At 36.0% G+C, this 13530-nt stretch overlaps 1 protein-coding gene across 2 annotated transcripts in view; it reads left to right on the plus strand.

Annotated features, from left to right (window-relative positions):
* DMD (dystrophin) overlaps positions 1-13530 on the plus strand; it is a 2258239-nt gene that overhangs the window by 770446 nt on the left and 1474263 nt on the right. For both annotated transcript variants that reach the window (XM_037986581.2, XM_073013821.1), the window contains exons 14-15: positions 6865-6966; positions 7076-7183. In XM_037986581.2, coding sequence (XP_037842509.2) covers positions 6865-6966; positions 7076-7183 — 210 coding nt within the window. The remainder of the gene's footprint in view (positions 1-6864; positions 6967-7075; positions 7184-13530) is intronic.

The following is a 13530-nucleotide window of genomic DNA, read 5'->3' on the forward strand; positions in this document are numbered from 1 at the left end:
CAAACAAAATTATAATTTAGTGTCCTTCTAAAATGTTTAACTTTGTTCTATATTAAAATTCTGTCATGCTCCAGATTTATCACATCTGGAATAAAGGCTGGTTTTTTTATTGACTGAGCTCTAAAGTCTTACTATCACAAGTATCTCAATAATTCATCACAGTTTTAAGAGCACTTTCACATTTACTGATCTATCTGACCCTAGCAGTTACCTGGCCAGGAGAGTTGGTACTATTATCTCCATTTCATGGTGAGAAAACTAAAGCACAGCAAGATTGAGTTTGTTCACAGATGTTATGAAGTTGAACAACAGTAGAACTGAAGTGAGAATGCAAGAAGTTTATATTTTATGTAATGGTTAGCACATTCAAAGATCCAAAAAGATGATTCTAAGTCAAAAATTGGGGGGAAAAGCCACCTATTGATAACTACAGTGGGTAGTATTCAGCTTTGGGACATTTGTGCAAGACATGAACCTCAAAGGTAAGGAGCCCACCTCAACGAGCTCAGAGTCTGCGAGGTATAAAATGATAAAGAAGAGGAAACCTGCTGGTACCAAGGAATGCCTGGGAATGTGATGAATGCTGGAAAGAAGACTGTTATCCTGGAATGCTCCTTAGAACTCCTGCTCTTTATTTTCTGGCATCCCAACTGAATAGACTGGTGGGAGCTGGAGAGTACAGAGTTTATTAAGCTGCCAAAAAAACATTAAATAATATCCTGCAAATAATAACAGCAGTGACAACAACAAAAAGGCTTTTCCAGATTTATTCATTAGCACTTTGTATACTCATACAAATAAATGATATTTGAAACTGACTGAAATAGCATAGAGAAGAACATGCTTCTTCAAGTTAAAATCTCACTACACTTGGAGCACAATTGCAAAGGCAGAATTTAATTAACAACTCAGTCATATTTACCTTTTAAAAATAAATCCTGGCAAAGGCCACATGTTCTTAATCTGGAAGTGCAAGTATTTTCTGACGTTTTATGATTAAACAAATATAGAGTTACAATATCAAATGTTTTTGAATCAAATTATAAGCTTCAAATCCTTGTCAAGCAGATTAGATAAAATGTTAAATCTAGTCAAACTTCTGCTAAAACAAAATATGAAAGGACTCCAAAGGGATTCAGCATCCGGATATCTCACTGTAGGTTGTGTAGCACAAATTAGAAGGCATATCTTTTATAATGAATGCTCTACTGAGTGAATACCATTATGAACGAGCAGGAACTTGTAGCCAAATGGATCTGAGGTCAAATCCCAGACACTCAGTACTGTGACTTCTGTGACCTTAGACAAGTTACTTAACCAATCTGTCAGTTTCCTCATCCATAACCTGCTCCTTTGGAAGTGACAGCTAAAAGTTCCTTGAGTTCAGACACAAGATTATTACAGGATCGTTTAAATAGAAGTAAGAATTATACTTTCAAAAAAAACTTCCAGTCATTGTTTCATAACTCATCAAAATATGTTTATCTGCCCTGTACCATATGTTAGTGAAGATATAAGGTACACCATTTTATAGTATGTTGCTCCAGTTAAGTTTGTAGAAGCGTGTAAAACTGAGAACCAAACCATACCCTTGCTAAATGCTATTCAGTAGGACTCTGCCACATTTCTAGCCTCGTAATGGATTTTTGTTGTTTTCAGTGGTTTTTGATGTGATTTCCATTTCACCATCAGTAAGATTAAATTGCTTATACTTTTTAACTGCATAGTTGTTGATAGAATAAGAAGGAAAAATCAAGAAATAAGTGATTTTCAGAAGGCTCATTACACACAAAATTCATTTAGTGGAGGAGTGTATTATAGGGTCTTAACCTACAATAAAATAAGATGGGTTGGTTTTGGTCTCTCTCTTTTATAAAGCCCTGTTGCTGATGCATTATGTGGTCCATGGCACATAATTGTTTCCACCTTAGTGGATATATGCCTGGGAGCACTCTATATCTTAATGCCAATACCGATGGGCACAGTTTAGGTTTCATATTCTGTCCCTGGTTCCCATAAATTCAAGGGTCACCATACTTAAGATTTATTTCCCAGGCTTGTCAAATTTTCCTCAGTTACCTTTATCCAAATGTTCTTTTAGTAGCCATATTTCACTTTTGCATTGAAATGGCAACTCAACCAAACAAAGGAATTCAGATGAGAAATGTCCTTGGCACATATAACAATATGAGATGTGAATTAAATGGGAGGAAAAAATCCTCCCCATTGTGGATCTGAGCATGGAAGATAATGGAGTTGTGATTTAGTCCATGAAAATTGTTAGACAAAGTGAGCTGACCTTTAGCTTCACTTACTGCTGAGACAAAATGAGAACATAAATAAAAATTAACTTCTTTTACCATTTTGTGAGAGTTTATAATTCATTGGTTTTACATTTATGTGTATAATGTTTATCTAGCTCTATAAAAATGTGCATTATTGCTAAAAGCTCAAGGGATTCCTGTACGTAAATAGAAACTCAGAGAAACACTGAGTTGAAGTTACATATTTTTTTTTCTCTAGAGAAGAGGTTTCTAATCCTAATACAGTGGTTCTTTAAAAAAATATATTAGCCCCATTTGATCCAATTTCTTACACTTGTCTAGCAATTTTGTTAAAGCCATTCAGGCAAACCAGCATCTTTGAGTGATTCTAGAACTGAGGGATAGTCTTTCAATTGTTTTGCTTCATTCTTTGTAATTCAAATGAACGCCAATATTGCTAAGCAATAAATAGGTAAATCCATAAATTTAAGCACTTAGCGTACATCTATTTATACTTGTACATATGACATCACAGAAATGTATGGGCAGATGTGTACAGCGTATGAGCAAGTAATTTCTATTTTACTTATCTACTTACACTGAGATCAGTAGAAAGCACTATGCCCACATTGCTACAGAAGTGACTTAGTTTCAGTTCATTGAGTATTTTCTAAGAGTAACACAGGTCTAAGCAATAGAATATGTTACTAAAGGATATGTAAAGGATATGTATGCTCTCTCATGTTGGAAACTTTTAAAGAATATACTTGAAGACTAAACATCTATTTGTAAAGATCTAATGGGTGCCTTTCTAGAGTGAATACAGTAAAATAGATGACCCTTGGCAGTTCTTAGATTTGATGTAAGAACCATGATCAAGCAAAATGTAAACAACGACCAACTCTTAAATAACTTGTTTCAAATCAATAATACTTTCCAATACATACTCTTGTTTAGCATTTGCAATTCTTTAAGGGGTGGGTATTATTTCTTCGACAGACATTTAGACACGTATTTCTTGGAAAAGAATCCATCTCTCTTAAATGTCTTTTGTATTACTCCTTTGTGAGGGCCATCATTAAAAAATAACATGGACTGGTGGCTTAAACAATAATTTATTTTCTCACCATTCTGGAGGCCAGAAGTTCAAGACCAAGGTACCGGCAAGGATCGGTCTCTTGTGAGCCCCCTGTCCTTGGCTTGCAGATGAACGCCTTGTTCCTGCGTCCTCATGTGGTCTCTCCTCTGTTGTACACATCCCTGGTGTTTTGCTGTGTCCAAATGTCCTCTTCTCATAAGGGTACCCATCATATTGGAATAGAGCAACCTTAATAGACTCATTGTAACTTAACGTCTATTTAAAGTCACTATCCAGATATGGGCACATTCTGATATAGTAGGTGGGGCATAGGGCTTCAACATGGATTTCAGGGGACACTATTCAGCCTGTAACATCTTCTGTTTATATTTGGCATATCCAGATAGTTGATACATATTTGTTATATAGTAAATTAATTACCAATGAATGAATGCATTGATGGCTATCATTAACTGTAAGCTAAATATTAGCTGAATCACAAACTTGCTCCGATAAATTATCAAAATTATCTATAATTATTTGGATACAAAGGACACTTTTAGTGGCATTTTTTAAATAGTTGTCTTAAATAGGTTGCCTGTATACCCAAAAGAGTGTTTACAGCAATCCCTCCCTCCCTCCCTTATCCATGGTTTTGCTCTCCTTGGCTTCAATTACTGGCAATCAGCCATGGTTAGAAAATATTAAATGAAAAATTCCAGAAATAATTCATAAATTTTAAATTGCATGCCGTTTTGAGTAGCATTATGAAATCTTGTGCCATCCCACCTATGTCCCACCCAGGACTGAATCACCCCTTCGTCCAGCGTCTTCATGCTGTCAATGCTACCCGCCCATTACTTATTACCTGTCTGGGTTCTTAGATTCACTGTCATGATCCCGCAGTGCTTGTGTTCAAGTCACCCTTGTTTTACGTAGTCATGGCCCCAAAGTGCAAGAGTAGTTATGTTGGCAATTCACATATGCTAAAGGAAAACTGTAAAGGGTTTTTCTTTATGTGAAAAGGTGACAATTCCCAACTTAATAAGGCAAAAAAAATCATTTGCTGGGGTGGCTCAAAATCTGTGGTAAGAACAAATCTATCTGTGAAATTGTGAAGAAAGAAAAATAAATTCATAAATACTATGTATAGGGTTTTGTAGTGGCTGCAGTTTTAGGCACCCACCTGAGGATTTTGGAGCATATCCCATGCGGATAAAGGAGAACTACCATATTAGTTTTTTGTGACTCATTCAGTGAACACAACTACAATATTACATGCATCACATTAATACATCTCAGAGTTTCAATAAATGTGAAAATCTTATGCAACCTGGAATAGGAGATCTTTATTTGGATTTGTATTCCCACTAAAATCAATTATGCATTTCTACCTATGGGGTTACAGGCTTAAAATACTGCTTCAGTGGACACCATATGTCTTGTAGTACTAGAGAGAAGATGCTGTATGTACTTGGAAGTCTCTATTTTGTTTGTGAATACGATGCTATAGCTTGAGTTTACCCCTTCTTCCATTGACTGTCGTCTTCACTAGAGTTGATGGGCCACAATAAATTTCCCACATTTTGACTTTTAAGATCTGCATCATCACATCAGGCAGATGGTGTAGTTTATACTTAAGAGATAAGATTTTCTCCATTTGAAGCTTTTTTCTGCCACAACTAATCTATTAACCATTTTGTTACTTGCCATTTTACCTGACATGTACTGACAGGGTCACTAGGAAGTTCACTAAAGAAATTCAAGTATGTTTTAGAAAAAACCTACATATACGCATTGGTAATAATTAGATGGTTGAAGTTATTGAATTCATTGATTTAAGGTTGGCACATTTCCTGTGGGTGTCTCACATCACTGAGAGCTATGGCTTTTATTGTAAACATAATTCAAAATAAGTTGAGTAGAAAGTGAAACTACAAAAAATAAAAACCAGTTACATTATGCTGAAAGCAATAACATTGATATTTATGAAGAAAAACTGAAAACTCACTTATGACTGAGCTGCATATAAGTACATGATGATTTTAATACTGTACGAAAATGTTGACTGCCTTCTGTTTATGCGTGTATATTTTTTAAGTGGTGGTAGATGAAACAATTTAAGAAACGTGACTCTCCAAGTCACTTAGAAATAGGTGGATTAGGGCCAGGTGCAGTGGCTCATGCCTGTAATCCCAGCACTTTGGGAGGCCGAGGCAGGTGGATCACCTGAGGTCAGAAGTTCGAGACCAGCCTGGCCAAGATGGCGAAACCCCGTCTCTACTAAAAATACAAAAATTAGTCGGACATGGTGGCAGACGCCTGTAATCTCAGCTATTGGGGAGGCTGAGGCAGGAGAATTGCCTGAACCCAGGAGGTGGAGGTTGCAGTGAGCTGAGATAGTGCCATTGCACTCCAGCCTGGGTGACAAGAGCAAAACTCTGTCTCCAAAAAAAAAAAAAAAAAAAAAAAAAATCAGTTATTTTCATGATGCTAATTTCTTTTGCATTGTTTAAATCATGTGTTAATATCCTCTAGATGGGTTAATATACATAGTATCAAGTAGCATAGAAGTTATGAGATTTATCTTAGACAATAGATTTTTCAAAAATATGAGTTATAAACATTTTTCTAGGTCTAATTCTATATAAAATAAAGCATGTCAGTATTTTATGATTTCTAGCTTTAAAGGTCCAACATACATGGGAAAATAAGTTTCTTATTTATGTGAAAAAGTCACAAAAAGTTGAAATTTTAGGCTATAAAGTGCATCATAATGAGGTTGAGCTAAATGCCATTTTTTAAATGCTTCCTTTGCATAGAAAGCGTCACAATACGTGTTTTCCTTCCAAAAATCATTGGTAGTTGGTTTATGTTACATATGAAAACAGTGTGTGTTCTTAGACATTAGTGACATATTAATGATGTAGTAGTTTTTACTCGGAGATAAGTTTTCTCACTAGAGTAGTTTAAAAACAGAAAATTTTAATAATTTTGTAATAATTGAGAAAATTGAAATATCTACATATGAATAGAGCTTAAGTTACTAATAATTTTCTTCTGCAATCCAAACGGTAGGCAATTCTCATTATGCAAGATTGCTTCAATTAAGAGTCTTTTGAGGCATTCTATTTAGTAGTCAGATTTTTATTCTTTGGGGTGTATTTTCAAACCTAAGGAAGATACACCTTTTACTTGTTCTCATTGCAAAATCCTCTCTAATTCTGTATGTATGTCTTTGTTATCTTACATTTGCTATGGAGCCATGTTATATAGTGATATAATAACCACTTCATATTGTTTGTATCTTTGCTTTTCTATGAAGGGTACAAGACTTGGTCAGATAAAGACAAAGTCACACCCCTTATTTAAATGTAAGCAGATCAGGAAGAGTGTCCTTTCCAACTTCTAGCATACATAGGAGACTCAAATTAGATACTTTGGTGGATTATTCATGCCATTTTTAATAAAACGTAGTTACCAATTGTTTACTGATGCTGTGGTTGATTGTCTCTTACCCAGGTATTGGGAGATCGATGGGCAAACATCTGCAGGTGGACAGAAGACCGCTGGGTTCTTTTACAAGACATCCTTCTCAAATGGCAACGTCTTACTGAAGAACAGGTGAGTCATGTGTGAGAAACTAGCTGTAAAAGGCATGGGGGGGGATAATAAATTGGAAAAGTAAAGATTTGTGTTTATTTATTCCTTGGAATTCTTTAATGTCTTGCAGTGCCTTTTTAGTGCATGGCTTTCAGAAAAAGAAGATGTGGTGAACAGGATTCACACAACTGGCTTTAAGGATCAAAATGAAATGTTATCAAGTCTTCAAAAACTGGCCGTATGTAATTTCTAGCTTTCAGTAGTCTTATAACCCAGTAGTGTATATTATCACTATTATTTAGTCTCTTCTTTGATATAATATTAAATGTTTATTTTTGCTTGGATCATAGATTATTCAAAAATGTCATATTGCTACTTTTCTGAATTAAAATGGGAAAAATCTCTAGCTGGATTTTCAACTTTGTTTTTCAAACAAAGTTGTACTATTGATAAAACACAGCATACCAGAATAAGACTTCAATTAAAGTTAATAAAGTAATACTAAGAAACGTTTGTGAGCCTTTCATAAAGTTCTAAGCAGCATAGTTATAAAAAAAGAGACTAAAGTTGATTCTCAGAATAATATGTGAGAGATACTAAGTGACGATTATCCTCACATTGATGGAGTTTAACCTTAGTTTATTATAAAGGGATACCTGAGACTAAGTTATTTATAAAATAAAGAGGTTTAACTGGCTCATGGTTCTGAAGGCTGTACAAGAAGCATGACACCAGCATCTGCTCCTGGTAAGGGCCTCAGGAAGCTTACATTCATGGCAGAAGGAGAAGGGGAGCCAGTGTATATCACATGGCAAGAGTGGAAACAAAAGAGATAAGGGGAATGTCCCAGACTCTTAAACAACCAGATTTCGTGTGAACTAATACTGAATGAGAACTGACTCATCACGAAAGGGGTGGTGCTAAGCCAATCATGAGACATCCGCCCTCATGATCCAATCATCTCCCACCAGACCCTACCTCCAACACTGGGAATCACCTTTCAACATGAGATTTGGAGAAGACAGAGATCCAAACAATACCACCTACTTTTTCAAACAAAAAACATTAAAGCCAATCAAATGGCATTGATTATAAATGCCTCAAGTTTTGAGAAATGAGATTTCTTTGCAGTAAATGGACTTCAGAAAAGGCTTCATTGAAACATTTGGTTTCTGCAGGAATTTCCAAGATTAAAAAAAAAAATACGGCCGGGCGCGGTGGCTCAAGCCTGTAATCCCAGCACTTTGGGAGGCCGAGACGGGTGGATCACGAGGTCAGGAGATTGAGACCATCCTGGCTAACATGGTGAAACCCCGTCTGTACTAAAAAAAATACAAAAAAACTAGTGGGGCGAAGTGGCGGGTGTCTGTAGTCCCAGCTACTCGGGAGGCTGAGGCAGGAGAATGGAGTAAACCCAGGAGGCAGTTTGCAGTGAGCTGAGATCCAGTCACTGCACTCCAGCCTGGGAGACAGAGAGAGACTCCGTCTCAAAAAAATAAATAAATAAATAAAATAAAAATACTTCAAAGTTTCTCTTACTCTGTGAATTTTATCATTTCTAGTAAAAGAGGCCAGTCTGATACTGTGAGCTTAATTTTTCAAGTGAAATATTCTGTATTAGGATTTCTTAAAATTTTTGATAGATTTGATTAAATGTTCGCTTGATATGAACTTTTATAAAACAAAATGATTGTAAGTAGTGTTTCATAATTTCACCTGAGTGAATCAATTTATATCTGTATTCATATTATATATTGTACTTCATAATAATGAAATCATTTCTAAACTTAAGTAAATTTTTCCACTTATTTTAAATATGTACCATTTTACTGGATATTTGTTTCATACATTTTTTTTTTTTTTTTTTTTTTTGCTCCATAAATGCTAACCTGCATTGGTCTTTTAATTTAAAATAGATTCACTTATGTGTTACTTGTTATTACAAGTTAGCTTATTATTGATAAGAAATTATTTCTCAATGAATATAGACTTTATTAAGTGATGTGACTACCAAAAATAGAGTTCAGAAAAGTAACCTGTATAAGTTTCAAAACACAAGTGCAAAAATATCGGCTATATTTGTAGTTTTGGCCTGCAGCTGATGGGACGCCATTGAGAGTTTGCAAAAGAATCATATTTGCATTTTTGTAATACTTTTTGGTAGGAAGATGTTTGACAGTATGAGGATTAATCAGAAGACCTGAACTAAGTAGCATTGGGTATTAAGATAAGGAGAGAAATATTAGAATGTTAAGATGTGATGAATGAAACTTGTGATAAGAGGCAGAAGTTCTAAATGGTTCCTAGACATTTCATTTGGGTGACTGGAGGGTTACTAGCCCTAATAGGAGAATAGAAGAGGAATTGGTGGAATGACAAGAATGATAATTATTTCAGATTTGGATATATTCAGTGTAAAATGTCCTTGAGACATCCAAGTTAAAAATCCTTTCCATTAGTCAGACTACACAACTAGAATCTCAGAAAAGGGTTCATGACTAGTTATTGATTCAGAAGCAATCAAAATGCTTCTGAGGGATTGTGTAGAGTGACACATTAAGTGAAATGAATAGATTCCAGGGGGAATGTCTACAGTCAAGGAGTAGACAGAGGACAAGATGTTAACCAAAAGATTGAGCAAATACCACAAGGGGAAAGTGGTATCACAAAAATGAGGAGAGTAAATACTTCAAAAAAGTAGGAAGTGATATACGCTGTCACATGCCACAGAGGGGAGAGGATAAATTGCTGATGGATTCTATCATATCTAGAGGAATGGATGCATGGATTACATCTCCTTAAAGCAGAATATACCTTACAAACATTGTTCTTCTCAGGCAAAATATGAATCCTTGCAGTAAATGAGTGAGTGACCACTGATTATCAAAATGCAGTCATGCCCTCTGATTAGGAGCTAAGATATATTGCTAGTTAAATACAGAACCATGTGCTTCAGACAGTCAATCATAACAGTGATGGTCAATCATATTCTGTGGGTTGAAAAAGTCACAAGCCTGCCCAGATTCAAGGAAAAAGAATTAGGTTTCATTTCCTTCTGGAGAAGCACCAAGATCAAGTTAATAGCAAAGCATCTGAGATGAGGATATTTTACAGCCCTCTTTGGAAAGTACCACATGCCAGAATAGTACAGTTATTTTACATGATGATAAATTCCAAATCTCAATATCTAGTGAAAGTTCCTACATATATTGTTGACTAGATTTACCAATCAACAGAGTTGTTCTTAGGAAGCCACAAACTGAAAAAATCCAAATATGTTAAAGCTAGATGAGATTTTGCATCTCATCTAGTGTTTCTTCAGTCTAATTGCACATCTAAAGTTCATTAGGAACAGCTACTCAGGTTATTTCCAAAAGAAAATCGAGATCAAGAAAAAACACAGGACCTGTATCCTACAACATTAGTATCAGACTTAAAATGAACACTAAGACATTCAGACTCAGGTCCAGGTCTTTCAGTCTATTTCAGTACTCCTCATGTCAGTTGATTCCTTGGAAAAAATAACTGCAACTGAGAACTGTCATTTCTAACAATAATGTGCCTCTATGTTAACATTTTTGTGAGCAGAAATCTTGGCTAGCCTCAGGGCCATACAAATGCTCTTTTAACAAAGTCTCAATAATTTTCCAATAGGTTTAAAAATTGTACTATGTCACCTTGCTTGTGAACAAAGAGAAAATATGTTTTCTATAGGTCTTGTCATTTGATAGTTTAAGCCAATTAACAAAACCTGACAGCTGGTCTAGAATTTGAGGTAAAATTCCCCTGCTGACTCAGGCAGTGAATAAGAATTTAATGTTCATTAAAATATGTCACAATCTGAGACCCAAAACAGGTACCATCTGTCACCAGTTTTCACTACATGTCTAGGTATAGATAAACTGTGCTAAAAACTCTCTTTTCTTTACAATAAGTATAATTTGTTTTGAAATACTATCACTAATAACCCACAGGATTGTCTCCTCCTTACCGTTGGGGTGGGAGGTGGGGATTATGACATTTAATTTGCTCTAGATCTTTGGGATTAGTGTCCAAATCATGTAGATCTCTTATTTTATATAATCAAAACTGATTTAAGTTTTAAACTGATTTGGCGTCAGGAATAAAAAATGAAGGGAAACAAGAAACAGTAGCTTTTATGATGTGAATTATAAGACTTGTAGAATCATGTAAATTATCATGGGAAGATCTGAGTCAAGAAGAAATCTGTTCCTGAGTAAGTGTCTTGCTGCTGCGGGGACTGTTGGTGTTTGCCAGGTAAAGACAGCTCTGGGGAAGCAGGGTGATCCAAGAGAGTATGCCATATAAGGGCTACAGAAGTACTTGGGAATTGAAGATACTCTTAAATGGCTGTGGGATCAAAGGACATGGATGAATTGCTTATGGTAACTGAGCAAGTTCCTGTTGACAGTGCTGTTTGACTTGCTACCTTTACCTCAACTGCTGGGATGGCCACTCAGACAGAAGCAATGCTTCTCAAAATGTGTTCCCCCAACCAGCAGCATCAGTATCAAGGAAATTTGTTAGGAATGCACATTGTTAGGTCATCTTCAGACCAATGATTTAGAAACTCTGGAAGTAGAGCCTAGTCATCTGCATTCTAACAAGCCTTTCAGGTAATTCTGGTGTTCTTTCAAGATGAGAACCTCTGTAATAGATCAACCTCCCAAAGTACAATTGGTGATTAGAATGAATTGGAGTACATCTTACATATAGATAAGTAACTACACATAATATAGGTGCAAAACTCAATTTTGACAATATAGGAGAAATTGTCTTGGCATTATTCTCTTATGCATATTGCTGATGAGAGTGAGGTGAAGGTTTCCTGGGCCTTTCGTAATGATGCATTATCTTTTCACTTCAAATCATCTTGAACAGCTTATCTGTCTCTTCTCCGTATCCACTGCTCACCCAGTCTGATTTATTGACTGTATCTTCCTGCCTACCTTGGAGGTAGGTCCACATGCCTGGCTTCTATAAAAATAAAATATATTTCTTCTTTTACTATCCCCGCTGGCCTTTGCTTTGTACACATTTTCTAGATCTTCCTTTTGCCACCTGAATTTTCTAGAGCACTATGGGTCTCTGGCACTCATAGACCTATGGTTAATTATTGATATGTAGAAATACATATTTTATGCAATCATTAGTAACAAATCATAGTTATTTAATATGCACAAGTAAGACCTAAGCTTAAAAGAGTCAGCATCAATGGATAGACAGGACAAGGTAATTCTAATGAATTCTATGATCTAATGTGTCTGGCACCATCATGGAGTTTCTTTCTTTTCCTCCCTCTGTTAATCCTGGGGGAGTTCTTCTGGAACCAGGAAATGACTACTGAAAGATAGAAAGAGAGAGAGAAATTGGGACCAAATAACTATGCTGCCATCATCATTTTTGAAACGCATATCTAAAATTTATTAGGTAGAAGTCTGGGTTCAGTGTTTTTGTCATATAGACATATAAAAATTCATTTATTCAGTAATCACACAATGTAATTATAACATTGGTTTTACTTTACCTTGAGTGCACTTTTCTTAATTGGATTTTTTTTTTCTTTTTTGAGACGGAGTCTCGCTCTGTTGCCCAGGCTGGAATGCAGTGGTACGATCTTGCCTCAGGGCAACCTCTACCTCCCTGGTTCAAGCGATTCTCTTGCCTCAGCCTCCTGAGTAGCTGGGACTACAGGCATGCACTAACATGCCCAGCTAATTTTTGTATTTTTAGTAGAGACAGGGTTTCTCTATGTTGGCCAGGCTGGTCTCAAACTCCTGACCTCGTGATCTGCCCGCCTCAGCCTCCGAAAGTGCTGAGATTATAGGTGTGAGCCACCACCTCTAATTTTGTTTTTAATGGTGACTTTCACTTTCATTTTTGTAATGCTTACCAAATGTTTCCTCATTTGACTTAATATTAAAACAGGAGGCTTACAACACTCCTGTTCTGACATGTTTCCAGATCATTACATACTTTGTTTAAATAATGGGTAGACCCTTTAGCCTTACACATATGGCTATTTAAAATAGTTTCTTACGGTCTGAGAAAGTAAGCCAAAGAGGATTGTACTTACATAATTTTTTTATTTTTAAATTTGTGTCTTTCTTTATATTGTGCCTCTTTCTGTAGTTAAAAAAAAAAAAAAAAGGAAAATGACACTGTATAATGTAACTGGAAGAATATACATTGAAATTGAAATTCAAATATGGCTCTCAGCTTGGGACAGGTAGCATAAACCTTTGTTCTAGTACTAATGCAAATATTCACTTAAATTTAATGAAAAGCTAACATGTGAATTAAATAAAATGAATATGCAAAACCTATCTATTGGGCCGGTACAGTGGCTCATGTCTGTAATCCCAGCACTTTGGGAGGCCAAGGCGGGTGGATCACTTGAGGTCAGGAGTTTGAGACCAGTCAGGCCAACATGGTGAGACCCCTGTCTCTACTAAAAATATGAAAAATTAACTGGGCGTAGTGGCATGTGCCTGTAATGCCAGCTACTCACGAGACTGACATAGGAGAATTGCTTGAACCTGGGAGACAGAGGCTACAGTGAGC

Source organism: Chlorocebus sabaeus, chromosome X, assembly GCF_047675955.1.
Source record: "Chlorocebus sabaeus isolate Y175 chromosome X, mChlSab1.0.hap1, whole genome shotgun sequence".
In the NCBI taxonomy this organism is placed as follows: domain Eukaryota; kingdom Metazoa; phylum Chordata; class Mammalia; order Primates; family Cercopithecidae; genus Chlorocebus; species Chlorocebus sabaeus.